The sequence below is a fragment of the Lolium rigidum genome, chromosome 6, assembly GCF_022539505.1.
Source record: "Lolium rigidum isolate FL_2022 chromosome 6, APGP_CSIRO_Lrig_0.1, whole genome shotgun sequence".
In the NCBI taxonomy this organism is placed as follows: domain Eukaryota; kingdom Viridiplantae; phylum Streptophyta; class Magnoliopsida; order Poales; family Poaceae; genus Lolium; species Lolium rigidum.
In genome coordinates, this window is record NC_061513.1 from 122,550,445 (window position 1) to 122,567,132 (window position 16,688).

Below are 16,688 nucleotides of genomic sequence, written 5' to 3' on the forward strand. Positions count from 1 at the left end.
AGGCTTCTGATAGTATTATATTCACTTTGACGCGATATGTCATGGACCGAACACAGTTCATGATCACCTGCACCCATTGCGCCGCAAGACCCATCTTCTCCATCATTCTCTCAAGGAAGTCCCACTCTACCCTATCGTAGGCTTTGCTCATATCGAGTTTTACTGCCACCAAACCATCGCATTGCGTGCAACTTTTATGCTTGAGAACACTACATGAGAGAGAGCAACATGGTAGCAGATTGCCTAGCTAAACTAGCTAGATCGGCTGGAAACTGCATTTGGTTTTGTATGCTCCCAGATGTAATCTGTGATCTTGTAACACAGGACAAACTATGTAACTCTGTGTTTTAATATATGGCTCTCTCACTCAAAAAATACTACATACACGCAACTGCTTCTTTGCAGAAGAGTGAAGCAAAATTTTCCTTCTTTTTTTTGAGGGAGTGAAGCAAAATTTTCCTTTCTGGGAGAAACGGGTTGAGAAATTCCTAAAACCAAGAAAGAAAAGGCCCACTAGAAGATCTGGTAGGAAAGGAGCCCAGATTACTCAAGCCTACAAAGTCCAGTGACGTTCCATGTACCCACGAGCCCAAACACAAAAGGGCTCAGCCCACACGCACCGCAGATGTTACCATTTTCCAGTTCACCCCAACCTAGGATACTCTACTTTACTCACACCCGGGGGACACTGCGAGCAGAGCGGGAGGCAGACAGGAACATCCCAGAGACGAGCTCCTCCCCTCCCACACAGAGCGAGAGAGAGAGAGAGGGGCCCGGAGCAGTCGCCGGCGGCGCGGAGATGAAGGAGAAGGGCGGGTCGAGGGCGGCGGTGGACGAGCGGTACGCGCAGTGGAAGTCGCTCATCCCCGTCCTCTACGACTGGTTCGCCAACCACAACCTCGTCTGGCCGTCCCTCTCCTGCCGGTAATCCCCGTCTCCTCCTGCACCCTCCCCTCTTCCCAGCCTCCTCCATTTCCACCGTTCAGCGGCCGCAGCCGTTTTCTCCAGTAGATTCATTTCGGGGGTTAGGGTTTTGGGGGTAACGGACCGTTTCTAGGGTTTTGCCTTGTGCATGTGCAGTCTGTGGTGGCTGTGGCTCCAGATCCGTGGCGTGGTCGGTGCCTGGGCTAGTATGGCGAGCAGGGTGTGAATTATGGGGTTGAGTTATACTAACTAGTAGCGTCCTAGGGTTTTTGGGTCTGGGGTTTTGTGGCGTGCCACTGTTTGAGATGGGGATTTGGAGCCTGTGTGTCGATGTAATGCTTGCTTCAGTGAATTGTTTGGATGTCGTGGCTCCTGCTGGTGCCACCCATCTTGTAAATCTGGTTGCCTTTTTTTATCTACTATTAGAGTGATGAAATATGATGTTAGTAAAATACTCTATGAGCATCGGTTTTTTGTGGTGCGTTCCTGCTCACCGCACGCCGGGTACAGCTAAAAGCAATCATCACAAATCAGTGGCATTCTGTTTGAAATCAATGCTGGTTTAATTGCTCAGCGTTTTTGGCTTCCAATAGTGGTTCTGCAACTAAAGATTTGCTGATCTCTTGGTTTGATTGGGAACAGGTGGGGTCCTCAGTTCGAGCAGGCTACCTATAAGAACCGTCAGCGCCTTTACCTGTCAGAGCAGGTGAGTGTTTGTTTCCACAATCAGTTTTTTTAGCATCTGCAACTGATTCTTAGGCTCTCTTTTACACAATGATATTTTTTATTTGAAATCTAACTAAGCATTTGTTTAATCACCAATTGGTTTCAGACCGATGGAAGTGTCCCTAATACCCTGGTCATTGCAAACTGTGAAGTTGTCAAGCCACGGGTTGCAGCTGCAGAACACATCTCACAGGTTATTCAATGTTCTTTGGTTTTCAGTTACATTTTCAGTTTGTCAGTGCAGATAGCGTGATTTTTCAGTATAGATCAGCCTCTTTTCCTTCTCAGTTCCTTCACGCAGTTGGTAATTAATCTTTGCTACGCAGACTCTTCTTAGCTGGTACAGCTGTGCTTATGTCCGGTCTATATCAGTTGTTTCAGCACTATTTCTCTCTCAGTTGGAACATCTCTATTTGACTCGAGCCTAGTTGTAATATTAAATCGAGATATTGTCATAGGTATGTCTGTATAGGGGACACAAGCGAGAGAAGAAAGTGAGCATGACCAAGTGATGAATCTCTTGAATATCTAAAGATAACATTCGCGCTGAGCCTTGGGGACTATCCTCCACATCTTCATGTGGCTGGGAGTCATGGAAGCACATGGGGAGAAGAAAGAGCACGGCCAAGTGCTGAATCTCTTGAATATCTAAAGAAAACATTCGCGCTAAGCCTTGGGGACTATCCTCCATATCTTCATGTGGCTGGGAGTCATGCAGCACATGGCAGAGGAAGCTTTGCCATGGAGGACCTTGATGATCTGGTGGATGCGAAGACGTGGGCCACATGGTAGCTCCTTTTAGAGTCCTGAGGTGTATGTCAAACCGGGGTAGCACCGAGATCCATCCTCCAACAGATGCCTTTACGCCTACATCAGTTGAATTGTTTAATTTAGACCTACCAAAGTGCTGTGTGCCTATGTATAATAGTTCAATTATGGTGTTTCCTCAGATTTCGTCTGCATATGGAGCATATTAACATTCACATGCTTGAAAGAGCCTGAATTAAGATTTTTTCATACTGATCATTAATTGCTTTGCAATGGAGCTGACCAGATGTCTGTTTTGTACTGCAGTTCAATGAGGAAGCACGATCACCTTTTGTAAAGAAGTACAAGACTATCATTCATCCTGGAGAGGTAAGACTATTTTGTTTTTGTCGCAGTTGCTGCTATTCTTTATTTAATCTGCGATTGCAATTATATTCTATCTAAGTTATCTTGCTTGCATGTTTCTTACTATATTTTTCCTTTGCCTTGATTATTTCTCTTCTTATTTATATCAGTTACTTCATTTGTTAAATTTCATGTTCTCTGATGCTAATCTTTCTGTTTTTCCTAGTTGGTCTTTCAAATCTTGTGTTTTAGCTTGCATGCCTAGCTGTATACTCTTCATGACGTGTTGCTTTATGTGTTAACTCAATAGCTGATGTATTATTCTGGCATCATTATTTTATATCCAGGTCAACCGCATCAGGGAGCTTCCACAGAACAGCAGGATCATCGCCACTCATACGGACAGTCCAGATGTACATTCAGGCCTTTAAACTGTTGCTTAGTTCATGTGAAAGAGTCAATGGTGTCTACTATTCCAGTGACATTTTATGAATTTAAGCTTTCCACGTTTGTGTGCAGGTGCTTATTTGGGATGTTGAGGCTCAGCCAAATAGACATGCCGTCTTAGGAGCAACTGATTCTCGCCCTGATTTGGTATGCTCTCTTAATTTCAATTGTGTCCTGTCATTTTGATATGTTGAAAGTTGCATTTCTGCGTGATGGACTTTGGAGAAATCATAATAGGATGTGAACAGCACGGATAATGATAATATCCCTAATATCCCTGATTTGGTATGTTTTCTTATTTTTATTCTTAACTCATGCAAAAATCCTAATAGGATGTCCACAGCGGGGACACGCGTAGTAGCATTTAGTAAAAATTAGTTTTTTTGTTGTATTGTGAAAATATCTGGCAGAAACCAAACTAATGGTGAAAACTGTGGAAACAAGTGTATGTGAAAAAAATCTTCAAATATATACATTGTGTAGGCGCAATGATGTTCTATAAAAATGTAGATTTTAAGTTCAAACTCAATTGCATTTGGATTTTGGAAGGGATGGAAAGAACAAATTGTGCATGGTCAGTGATTTCCACTGTCCATCATTTTTTTCTCTATTTCTCTTTTTCATAATCCCTGACTCTGATTGAGTTTGATATTCAAATTTTACAAGTTTATAGAACATCAGCACCTCAACATTTATATTTTCTTGAGATTGTTTTGAAACTTATGCACAAAATTTCCATGTAGTTTTTGCCATGAGAGTGGTTTCTACTGGATATTTTCTCTTCGTACATAGTGCTTAATAGCTTTGACTGATTCCCAGATATTAAGAGGACATGAGGAAAATGCCGAGTTTGCCCTTGCCATGTGTCCAGCGGAACCATATGTGCTCTCAGGAGGTTAGCAAAATTCTTTCTTGTAATATGCCTATATCTTCTGTCCCTTTTGGATTTATTCAAGTATCTCTGGTTTCGGCTGCAGATTTTTTTTTATAATATACTGGGAAAAAATTAGCCACAAAAGCTGGAAAAAGTTGGTTAGCCAAACGATAAAATAGGCAAAAGCTAGTTGAGAAAGCAAGATTACCATAATCAACTGCAATGGCACCCACATCCTAAGTATGTGTGTAGCTGTCCTCTGGTAATTTTGTTCACTGAAATAAAATGTCTCTTGTTGTGTTAGGTTCTTTTCCTCCCTCACTCTACATTCACTTCTTTGTATGTCCCTAACAAACAAAAGCCCAAGAAATTTTTAGATGTTATGATTTGATATCACAGCTTATGTTCAGATGTCTTCTCTTTGTCCATGTTGGCTCTGTTCTCCATGTTGAGTAAAGGACAGTAGGCCAGCTGTCATTTTTTTGGCAGAGAATACACGGTTGTGTTTCTTCACTTGTGCCCGTCAACTGGAGAACAGAACTTTCGATTCCATTAGAGCATGTACATCTGAGTTAAGATAAGTCCTGTCCCGGTTTAGCTGGCAAAGGGAGACGGCATGATAACCTAGGATCATCCAATGGAATCATGAAAAATAATCACCAGTCAGCCAATGTGATAACTGCACGATCTAATTGGTATCTAATCCGAGTCTGGGCCTTGGGATGATCCTGAAAATTTTAGGGACCTGAAAGGCTAATGTTCTTTTGTTAAGTTCAAAGGACCAAAGGGACTAAGGAGAACAGCAGTTCCTTTCCTTGTATTTATTTGAGCAAGCTGATGTGATATCTTGAGCTTTGATTTACGTGCAATTTTTAAATAGGAAAGGACAAGTCTGTGGTCTGGTGGAGCATCCAAGATCACATATCTGGACTTGGAGATTCTTCAAAAAGTGAGACTTCCCCAGGGGCATCAGGCAGCAAGCATAGTAAAACTGCAAACGAAAAGGATAGTCCTAAAGTTGATCCTCGAGGTGTATTCCACGGGCATGATAGCACTGTTGAAGATGTTCAGTTCTGCCCTTCAAGGTAAATAGGCTACACTATTTTTCTTGTTTTCCATTAAGGTATCACATGGTTATTTTTTATTTTGTTAACATGGTTTTCAATGGTACATAAGTAATAGCTGTCATTGTGAGCTGCTGGTTTGATGTCTGTCTGTACATTTGATACTATGATCTTTATGGTTCTCCTTTTTTTAAATAAAGTGCACAGGAATTCTGTAGTGTGGGTGATGATGCTTGTCTTATTCTTTGGGATGCTCGGACTGGTACCAGCCCAGCTGTTAAGGTGACATTCTTCTCTATCTTAGACCAACAACGTTTAGTGCAACAACTTCAAAAATAAATGGGGCTAACAACATTTTTTGCAGAAGTTTGAGATATGTGTTTCAATCCAATCCTGTTATCATTGCTAAGTTGAATCGGTGGTTGATAAGCAAAGCAGTTTGTAATTGTCAATGATGCCTTGCATTGTTTCATTCATTTTGGCATGGTTGGTTTTGTTGCGCAAGCCCAACTCACCATTGCCTCTCAAGGCTAAGCGAGTGTGGGCAGAGAACTGAACATGCTCTTTGCCACATCAGCCTAATATTTACCCAGTGTTATCGTTCTTATGTTTTTTCATTCTGCTTCTTTTAACGTGTTCGCATTTTTTGTTTAACTTGGCCAACACAATTTGTCTCTGGTTGCACAAGTTGTGATTATAGACCTGGTTTATTAGCTAGTACTGTCGTTCTGGCCAACAAGATTCGGGTTTAACAACATTTTATTTATCTGATTCTAATGAGGCTGTATCTCTTTCTTCTCAATGAGTGCAAGATCTTAATTTTGAAACCGTTTTCTTATTATTCAGGTTGAGAAAGCTCATGGTGGAGATGTTCATTGTGTCGATTGGAATCTCCATGATGTTAATTATATCTTAACTGGGTATGGTGACCCAAATGCCTTAGTTATGTATAATCTGTGATGAGATCTTCAGTTAGTTCAGATGTATTTGATGTTGAGCTTTCATGTACATTTCTTTATTGTTTGTAAATTCGAACTAAGGTGGTTTCTTCTTATATTCAGTTCTGCTGATAACTCAGTCCGTATGTGGGACCGCCGAAATTTGGGTCCTGGAGGAGGAGCTGGTTCTCCAATTCACAAATTCGAGGGCCATAAAGCTGCTGTGCTTTGTGTTCAGGCATGTATAGTAAATCTTTTGGTCACCTATATGTTCTTTTAGTGTGGATATGGACATATGGTGACTGTTCATGATATTTCAGTAGCTTTGTTAATAATTCTGACCTTGTGCTTTCCAGTGGTCTCCTGACAAAGCATCTGTGTTTGGAAGCTCTGCAGAAGATGGTTTCTTAAACGTGTGGGATCACGACAAGGTACATGTTTACACACTGCTATTTTGTCTCTTCTGAGATAATCAGGCAGAACTGTTGGCGAAGGAGTTCATTAAACAGTTCTTGCTCTCTCATGTAGTCCTGTGTTAGTCTCGAGACTGATACATATGTTCTTGTGCTTTAGGTTGGGAAGAAGAAAAATCCCAATTCACCTGGCGGACTTTTCTTCCAACATGCAGGTCATAGGTATATACAAGACTCAAATTCCCTTTCTTTTTCTTTGATTGGTTATGCTGAAGCAATTGGAAAAATGTTTCTCTTGTAGGATGACCTACTTCTTACTAGAATCTTCATGAATAACTGCATTTTTAGTTAAAATTTGTCTAGAGAAAATAAGTTCATAAGCCCGAGACTTAAATCAATCATGGGTGTCTAATTTGGACTGACAGATGAATGTGCAGTTTTGAATTTGTATAAATCTGAGAAGCATGGGTAGGAAACACATGAATCTGTCTACATTATCATTGCAGCCAAGACATTTGGGCAAAAAATAGGGATATGTACTTTATGCTCTTAGAGCTCTATGTACCCATCATTTTTATGGGTAACTGTGCACTTCCAAAAATCTGATTGGATTTAGAAGAGTTCCATTGCACCGTCATTTCATTTTTAGGGCTTAGTCGGAGCTCATGCCATTAGTGCCTTTCAAATTGATTTGGACCATATCCTTCATTGAGTAGAGGTCCTCAGTCTATTAAAACTTGAAAGTAATTACATGCGTAAGCCATGTTATATCGGAGTTTGATGCTGCACTTCAATTGTTCAATAATAATCATTTTATCCTTGTTCCGTAACAATCCTTTTTACTGTTCACCTTGCTAGGGACAAGATTGTAGACTTCCACTGGAACTCATCAGATCCTTGGACCATTGTGAGTGTTTCTGATGATGGCGAGAGCACTGGTGGAGGTGGAACTTTGCAGGTACTTATAAGTGTGCAATTGTGGTGTAATTCAGTCTATATAGAAGTGTACTTCCATAGGAAACTAGCTGAATGCATGGACTAGATATTATAATACCTTGTGTACTCTAAATAGAGTTGTATCTGCTTATGATTGGAAATATATTATAGTTTGGATACAGAACTCCCATGTCATAATAGTTTAAATATGTATATGATTAGTCTGCACTGTCATAATCTGGACCTGTTGAGCTAACAGTGTTGAACTATCTCTTTGTGGGGATGTTTAAAGCCTTAGTGAGACATAGAGTGCTCTTTTAACCTTAATTTCAGTAATATGTTTAAATAGTGTAACAGTTACATTAGTTTTGTTCTTTGTTTGATACCAGGCTTGATATTTTTTATTAATTTTGTACTGATACAGATATGGCGTATGAGTGATCTGATCTACCGCCCGGAGGAAGAGGTTCTTTCAGAGCTGGAGAACTTCAAGTCTCACTTGGCCAGCTGCACCCCAAGGGCTTGAATTATGTAATTTGTGCAACCCAATCCTGTGGTAGCTCTAGGTATCTTAGTTATCTGTCCATCTAGAACATTGGTTCTGTCGTCTGATGTTAAACCTAGACTTGTACCCTTAAGGTGCTTGTGAGCTTATTTAACTTTCTGTGTGACTCAAATCTCTATGCTCTGCAAACACAGTAGAGCTGTATTTCTCGGTAGCCAGACTATTGGTGTATCGGGAAACATTGTACTGGTAGCTTCTAGTTGGACCTATTGAGATTGCTTGTGATGAATTTGGTCAGTTTTTTTTTTTTTTTTTTTTTTTTTTTGAGGGAGAATTTGGTCAGTTTGTTCTTGACTGGTGTGGCTTCTTCATGATGTTATTTATTGAGTTGTTTCTTCTTCAGCAGCAAAATACTTCTTTAAATCGTTACTGATCTCGCTTGTGCTTCATTTCTGTTGCGTGATATGGTCAGATATCATCTGGAATGTCTGATTTTAGGTTGCTATATAGTATATAGATGTACTCTCTCCGATCATCTTTAATCGAGGCTGGGCATGTACATAAGCTAGTCTTGGGCACCACTCGTGTCAGTCTTTCCTGATCGGAGGGAGTATCTGTGTAGGGGAAGCTAATTTCTGCAAATGAACTGACTCTGCGTTAGATTGGATCCAGAAAAAGCTTAGAATATTGTCCTTGCACATCTCACAATAGTAAAGACGGACATTTGCATATTCTAATGGGGTAGATGTGTCTTTCAGCAGCGCGATTGACGTAAGTCACTCGTGGTGGATCTAGTCAGGTTGACCCGCTGCGGTTTCGATCTGGCCATGAGAGCAGGCCGTGGCACATGACGTGAATCAAGGTACACGCACCAAGTGGACTTCCATCACTAGCCTGGGCGGTTGCTCCACGTGGTTGTTCATCCATCCAAATGGTACACTGTAATGTCAGCACTCTTTGCGCATGAGTTTCCGCCTTCCGGTAAGGGCATGGATAAGTGGCGATTTACACAAGAGTTTCCGCCTTCCGGTAATGTCAGCACTCTTTGCGCACCCTTTGTTGCAACTATAGCACGGACTCACCCACCGGGCAAACTATTTCACCAATCTAACCCTTTTGTGTGGCGCCCCCGCCATGGACGCCACACATGGCAGTGTGGCGTCCGTGCCTGCGGCGCCACTGACCTAGCCGACGTGGCGCCCTCGACGCTGCGCTGGTGCGACGATCCGACGTGGCAGCATGTGTGGCGCCGCTCCCATCGGCGCCACACATGCACTTGCAATTTCCCAAAACATACTGTAAGACAAAGCGTCTGGGACTTAGCCGTTTTGGCGAGGCGCTATGTGTGGCGCCAATGCCACGGGCGCCACACTTCACAGTGTGGCGCCGATGCCACCGGCGCCACACATCCACTTAAGTGTGGCGCCCGCGCTCGCCCCCAGCCCGACCCAACCTTCTTCTTTCTTTCCTCTCTGCTTCTCCTCCTCCAACTGCCGTCGCCGGCCGCCTCTCCTCCGCCCCCACCAAATCCTCCACGGATTGGACAGATCTGGCCGGCCAGATCCATCCCCATACAATCCTCAAGGTATTCCCCTTCGTTGCCCTTCGATTCATCCAAGATTTTCTCCGATTTAATTCGATTTAGACATGGAACCTAGATTGGAAATGTTGGTTGTTGAATCTATATTGATGTGTATGTGTTGAAATTGATAGCCTCATTGTATGCATGTGTTTGAACCATAGATTTGTTGGAACCATAGATGTTAAATTTTACATGTATGTATGTATGTATGTATGTGTTGAAATGGCTATGTATGTGTTGAAATCCTAGATATGTGGATTTGTGGAAACCCTAAATGGCTATGTAGATTTGTGGAAACCCTAGACATCAAATTTCATGAATGTGTATGTGTAGGAACCCTAGATATGTATGTGTCCATATTCTTATGCAAATGCATTCAAATGTATGTATGTGATGTATGTGTGATGGCTTATTTGGATATATTCTCATGTATGTGTTGCTCATATTTGTTAGGAATGGCTCATAATATGGTGTATTTGTGTAAACATGTAGGATGGTGTGGCTCCTAGATCAAGAGTATGACAGGGATCACCGGGCTTTTCATATGACGGAGAGGAGAACAGATCTTCACCCTTTGAAGATTCGTTACCATGGCACAGTGGATATAGCGTATGACGAGAGGTACACGGAGTTCATCCAGCCCACCGGTCTTCTCCCGTTCATCACGCTTGTAAGCCGGGGGGGGGGGGGAACATGAACGCCGCGGCACTCACCGGCCTTGTCGACCGGTGGAGGCCGGAGACGCACACCTTCCACTTGAGGGCCGGCGAGATGACCCCTACCCTACAGGATGTCTCAATGATACTTGGACTTCCTATTCAGGGCGAGCCACTGTGTATGAACACAGCTTCTGATGGGTGGCGCAGACAGATGCAGGACCTTATTGGCATGGCTCCTCCGGCGCCAGAAAATCCAAAGGAGAGAGCTCCCGTCGGCGCACCTTTCGCTTGGATAAGGACTAACTTTGGACAACCTCCGCCGGAAGACGCCAACGAGGACACTATATTTGAGGAGGATGAGAAACGATGAGCCGTTATCTTCAGAGGAGGAGGAGGAGGAGCAGCAGGAGCAGGAGCAGGAGGAGCAGCAGCAGCAGCAACAACAGCCACGGCAGCGGACGAAAAGGTTGGCCGTCCGGAAGCAGCCCGTGAGGAGGGGACGTCGCGGAGGATAGATGCATTTGCTAGTGTTGTGAACTCTATTTCATAAGTATCGTGTTGTGAACTCTATGTCATTTCGAACCATGTCTCTATTGCTACTACTTGTTTGAATCTATGTGCTCAGATGTGATCTATGATGTGTGCTATCTGTATGTTCTATGTGTATGAAATTGCTATTGAAATTGCTATTGTTGTGTTGAAAATTGCTATTGAATTTTCATGTTTTTAACACAAGTCAACGTGTGGCGCCCATGCCACTGGCGCCACACTGCACTGTGTGGCGCCCATGGCGTCGGCGCCACATATGTTGATTTATATGTCGAAAAGTTCCAGGGGCTCCGGACGCTTGGTCCTTAGCCGTTTTGGCGAGGCTCTATATGTGGCGCCCGTGGCATCGGCGCCACACTGTGAAGTGTGGCGCCCGTGGCGTCGGCGCCACACATAGAGGCTCGCCAAACGGCTAAGTCCCAGACGCTTTGTCTTACAGTATGGTTTGGGCAATTACAAAAGCATGTGTGGCGCCGATGGGAGCGGCGCCACACATGCTGCCACGTCGGATCGTCGCGCCAGCGCAGCGTCGAGGGCGCCACATCGGCTAGGTCAGTGGCGCCGCAGGCACGGGCGCAACACTGCCATGTGTGGCGCCCATGGGAGCGGCGCCACACAAAAGGGTTAGATGGGTGAAATAGTTTCGCCGGTGGGTCAGTCTGTGCTATAGTTGCAACAAAGGGTTATTTTTTTGTAAATCGCCTGGATAAGTCATGTCAAATGGAGCGAAGACATCCTTTCTATTACTAGCTTTTCACCTTATCTAGAGAAGGTAATAATGATAATGCCTACTTTCTCCATAATAACCGTTTATTATTTCTTATGGTTATCCCTTGCAATTAATGAAATTAATTGAACTTTAGTACTAGAAAATTATGTATTATCCCTTGCAATCAATGAGAATTAATTAAATTTTAGTAGGGAAATTATGTTGCTAAAGAAAGACATGATACAATGGAGAAAATAATTTTTTTCTTATTTTCTAGGAGATGATAGATCATCTCTTAGCTAAGGAAAGATATCATTCTATTCTCTTTTATCCAACTCAACAAATATCGTACGTGACAACTCTAACATAAGTGTGACTTCTCTTCATTGTACATGCCCTAATGGTTTTGGGAAGGCACCTCCTCTTAATAGTCCATATCATCTGGAGAAAATAATAAATAAATTGCACCTCCTCTTAACAGTCCACCATCTGGAGAAAATAATAAATAAATTGCTATGATGCACTATTTCTTATGGTCATCCCTAGGAATAATAAAAATTAAAATTTTAGTAAAATAAAATTGTATTGCTAAAAGAAGGCTGACATGGTTCACAAATTTACATCATGGATAGGGCTGGACAAAAAGCTCGAAGCTCGGCGAGTTAAATGAGTGCTTGTTTGTTCGACTCGTTTGAGCTCGGCTCGTTTTGTTAACGAGCCGAGCTGAGCAGCAGTTTTTGCTCGTTAAGGTTAACGAGCTAAACAATTGAGCTGACTACGCTCGTGAGCTACTCGTTAAGATAGGCAACAACCTATGCTTCACCAGTTTTGACAGCGAGTCCTTTTAGTTATCTCAAATATTTGGCAAGAAGGGGCCAAGCAAAATAGTGCTCTTTAACCATGCTTGAAACTCCTATAGTAGGATCTAAAAATCTATGCTTCCGCTCGTCCTCACCAGGCAATGCACACATGTTTACTTTACATTGCCTCCTTAACGATCCTTAACGAGCTGCTCGCGAGCGCTCGCAAGAACATAACGAGTCGAGCTGAACAATGATTTCAGCTCGTTATTCTTAACGAGCTTAACGATTCGAGCCTTAACGATCACGAGCTTAACGAGCCGAGCCTTAACGATCCGAGCAGCTCGTTAGTCTACCCCTAATCATGGACCAACTCCAAATATCAACACGTGGCTAGGAAAGGGAAAAACATACGAGATTGGATTGTGTGTTTTTAGATCTAGACTATCACTGAGCTGTAAATTTGTTAGAGTTGACTCAAGCCGCCGTAGCATTGCCGTGAGCCCGTGAGCTGTAACAAAGCTTGTGCTAGTCTCTCTAAACACAAGTCAATTATTTCCATTGTTTCGCAAAAAAGTCAATTATATCCATTTAGTCGGCGCTCTCCGTCAAAAAAGAAATAGTCGATCAACTTTTGTTTGGACAACAGAGTCAATCGGCTCTGTTTCGTCAAAAGACAACAAAGATAGTCGATCGGTTCGATGGTTCTTGCTTGGGTAGATCGGGCATGTGCCATGTGGACGAGCTCGTAGAGAGTGTGGGATAGATGCGATGCTTGCATTGAATTGGGCTCATGGGTTTTGGGATCTCCAACCTGTCACGGCCGATGGTCGGCTACGAGCGCGCGCACGAGGATCCGGCACTCTTGTACACACGGTTTCTCCCTCTCGAGCAAGCATCCCGCTCCGCCACCACCGTCCACCGGCCTCCGACTTCCCGTATATTTACCACGCCGAGACGAGAAGCCAAGCAGGCCAAGCCAAACACCAACACACAAATCCATCTGTCTCTCTCTGGCGACCCTCGCTCTTGTACGTACACCATCCTCCTCGTCGATCCTTGCCGCGGTGCGATCGAAATGGACGCCGCGGACGTGATCCCGGCTTGGTCGCTGGTCCGCGGCTACTTCTCCCCGGCCACGCTCTTCCTCCTGCTCAACGTGGTCATCGGCACCATCGCGCTCACCTCCCGCCGCCGCCACAACCACCACCACGACGACCATCACCACCAGCAGCAGCATCAAAAGGACTACGTCGATCAGTACGACGCTGCCCCGCGGGCTCCCGCCCCGCTGGCGCGCACGTCGTCCGTCATGGAGCGCCTGCGCTCCCTCGGCCTCTACCGCTTCCGCTCCGGCGACTTCCCTCCCGAGTACAACTACAGCCTCTCCGCCGGCGACGACGACGAAAGCAACAAGCAGCACCAGCAGCAGGCTCAGTACGCCCGGAGCCGGTCTGAGCCGGCTGCCGCGAAGCCGCCGACGAACAGGACGGGCAACGGGGCGGAGAAGGCGGCCAAGGCGAAGGTGGCGAAGAAGCCGCTCTCGGAGGTGAGGAGGCTGGAGCGCGCCCCGGCGCCGGCGCCCGCGCGGCTAGTGCAGCGCGCGCCGAGGGCTCCCGTGGCTCGCGCGGTGGTGACGGCGGCGGCGACCGAGGCCGCGCCGGCTGCGTGCGTGGACGAGAGGGCCGACGACTTCATCAACAAGTTCCGGCAGCAGCTCCAGCTCCAGAGGCTCAACTCGCTGCTCAACTACAAGGAGATGCTCAACCGCGGCACGTAGCTTGCCGCCCACGCGCGGAGCAGGTGCAGAATCAGCGCGACTGTCGATTAGTTAGTTAGTGGTCTTGCTGTTTGTTCATTTGATTGGTGTGCTGTTGCGCCGTGTACCAGTTGTTGCGGATGATAATTTGGATCCCTGCAAACATTGCAGAAGAAGCTTCTTTATTTTCTCCCCTAAACAAACCCGTTCGTCCTGTTAATCCAGACAATACATGACAGAAGGAAGCGTCGAAGCACAGCAAAGAATCCAGCTGCTCCAGCCTGTTTGTCTGATTTCCAATAACCCATGACTGGAAACTTTCGATTGACACGCCCATTTCCACGTTTCAGAAAGCAAAACCTGCAGAAACTACTTGCATAAACGAGGGACGACAAGAAGCCCACTTGTATTAACCCAGCTTACTTCCCTGCTAGTCTGCTACTGTCCAACTCTGATGAACTCATTCTTCTCCGGACACCTGCTCCCTGCCAGCCAGGGGAGCAGCTCTTCGTCCGCTCAGCCTCAACGTTCCTCGACGTCGCGGAGTTGGGCTGATATAGTGTGCCGCTGGTCGTCGCCTGCAACATCACTGCCAAGGTTCTCTCCAAAGTGTTGCGAGGAGTTCAATGTCAACGCGAGTTTGAGCTCTCGGTTTCAGTGCCAATTTTCTTTGTTGCGCATGAAGCTCGCCCAGTTGGTTGCTAACCGTGTCGAGTAGGCATCTCGCCCTCTTCGTGAAAAGGTGGCAAAGCTCTAGCTGTTGTTAAACGCGTTGGTGATTCTTTGGGGCGGACGGAGCCATGTTCTTCTGGTGGGTGGGGGGGGGGGGGGGAGGAGCTCGCTGCCGTGCAGGATTCACTTCCACTTGGCTCCGTTGACCAGAAATCATGTGTGGTTGATGAAGAACATCTTAACAGTTGTTTCTCTCCTCGTGGCAGTCCTGCCAGTCGCCGCAACTTGTTGTGTCAGCTGCTTCCAAGAGCGAGGGAATAGACGGGATCTTGACTCCAGTGTTGCAGATCACGCCTAATTTACATGATTTGTGTGGGGATTCATCGGCGGTGCTTCCGTTGGTGTTGGGCCCTTTTGAGGCTTTGGCGGTGGCCATGAGGCCCTGCCCAGCATAGTCGGAGCCTAGCAAGTACCTCGCCTCTTTAGACTATGCAGGAGTGTTGGCACCTAGATCTAAGGGTATTTTTGCAAAAGAGCTTTGCGGGTTGCTCGCTAGTTTAGAGGCGGCTATCTCTGGATATGGAAAGGACATTGCCTGTGTCTTAGCGGGGAAAGCCTCGGAGGACATGATCAGGAAGGTGGAAAAGTCTCTGTGAAGGTATCTATGAGGAGGAAAAGAAGGAAGAGAGCCGTAGCAAGGAAAGCTTCATCAACTGTTTGATAGTTGGACTATTTTTAGGTTGTCATGTCCTCTCTGTGGGTCTTCCTTCCGACCTTATGCTACTTCGATCTTTGGTTCTTGTTGGTTTAGAGGTTGCATGCTCTTGTGGTTGGTTGTAACAGTTCGCCTGGTTTTCCGTAAATCAAAGGAAACTTCCTCTTTTTAATTAATAGATTGGGGCAAAACTTTGCCCCCGTTTATACGGTGTAAGCTCACCGGAGTCTCTACACATGAAAAATGGAAAACAACTAAAACTAAAACTGGAAGATCACATCCAGGCTCCGAATATGATGAGAACAAATTTTTTATGGAAAAATAACGACTAGTGGTATCCAAAAATGGAGAAAATTCCAAGTATGTAGATGTGTAGGACCTCCCTTAATGAAGAACCGGTAACCACTCCAACATCGAAAATGCAATAAGTTTTTCGTATCTAATCCGTTTTTATGAACTAGAAACCTCACAAAGAATCAAATAACAATCAAGAAATATGATGCAAAGGATGTAAAGGTTTGAACTCTCTCTGAACGAAACAATCAAGTTATCCACTCGAGAGCCCCCTTGATAGTACGTCTATCGATCCTATTACCTGGTCTCCCAACAAATGAAATGAGACCAGTAAAAGAGAAAACCTAACAAGGTCAAACCGTTGCCTTGCACATTTCACTCGAGATAGATGATGACGATCTTGATATCCTCAAGTTGAACCGATTTTCTTGATTGCGCTTGCTTGGTGAAATCTTGCGAATCGCTCCCCCATACTCCACTATGGTAGAGCCTAGTCATGTCTTCACATGTCCATCATCATGGAATGGACAACAAGTTTCAGTCATATGTTCTCTTCTAGATGGATCATCTCGAACTTGACTTCTCAACCTTGATGACGACCACACCTTGACGTAATCTTCTCACGGGCTATATAAGAGATACCTTTGCACTTTATCTTGACAATTTCTTATTTATTCATCATGATGATGTCTTGAATATAAACAAGGATGCTCACTCGACCATATTCTTCAAGACATGCTTCCAACAAACTCAACTCTCATATTACCATATTTAGATCACACCTTGAATATCACCTTGGTCAACACTTCATTGTATATGGACAAACGCTTCAAGTATAAATCAATGCAAACTCCATAAGGATTGTCATAATTACAAAACCACATATAAGGGCTCCATGCTCTTTCACTAGTCAGTGAAGATATGTGGACACGTAGTACTAGAGTAGTATATTTATCGGTTGATGACCATGTTTCACATGCCAAATTATATATCAACACATTGTGAGAGA

At 44.6% G+C, this 16,688-nt stretch overlaps 2 protein-coding genes across 3 annotated transcripts; both read left to right on the forward strand.

Annotated features, from left to right (window-relative positions):
* The first annotated feature begins 782 nt into the window (after positions 1-782).
* Positions 783-8,229, forward strand: LOC124663262 (WD-40 repeat-containing protein MSI4-like). Of its 2 annotated transcripts, none has more exons than XM_047200982.1 (15): positions 783-924; positions 1,567-1,630; positions 1,757-1,843; positions 2,725-2,787; positions 3,111-3,176; positions 3,283-3,357; positions 4,030-4,105; positions 4,965-5,169; positions 5,349-5,430; positions 5,995-6,068; positions 6,210-6,324; positions 6,443-6,517; positions 6,660-6,721; positions 7,358-7,457; positions 7,860-8,229. In XM_047200982.1, exons 1-15 carry the CDS (start codon positions 800-802, stop codon positions 7,959-7,961), a joined length of 1,371 nt encoding a protein of 456 aa, XP_047056938.1. In that variant the 5' UTR covers positions 783-799; the 3' UTR covers positions 7,962-8,229. The 2 variants fall into 2 exon arrangements, with proteins under 2 accessions (XP_047056938.1, XP_047056939.1); XM_047200983.1 differs by having other exon boundaries at positions 5,367-5,430.
* Positions 8,230-13,317: 5,088 nt separating this feature from the next.
* LOC124663223 (pathogen-associated molecular patterns-induced protein A70-like) lies at positions 13,318-14,019 on the forward strand. Its single transcript, XM_047200948.1, has one exon. The coding sequence runs from the start codon at positions 13,318-13,320 to the stop codon at positions 14,017-14,019; it is 702 nt and encodes a 233-aa protein (XP_047056904.1).
* The last annotated feature ends 2,669 nt before the right edge of the window (positions 14,020-16,688 follow it).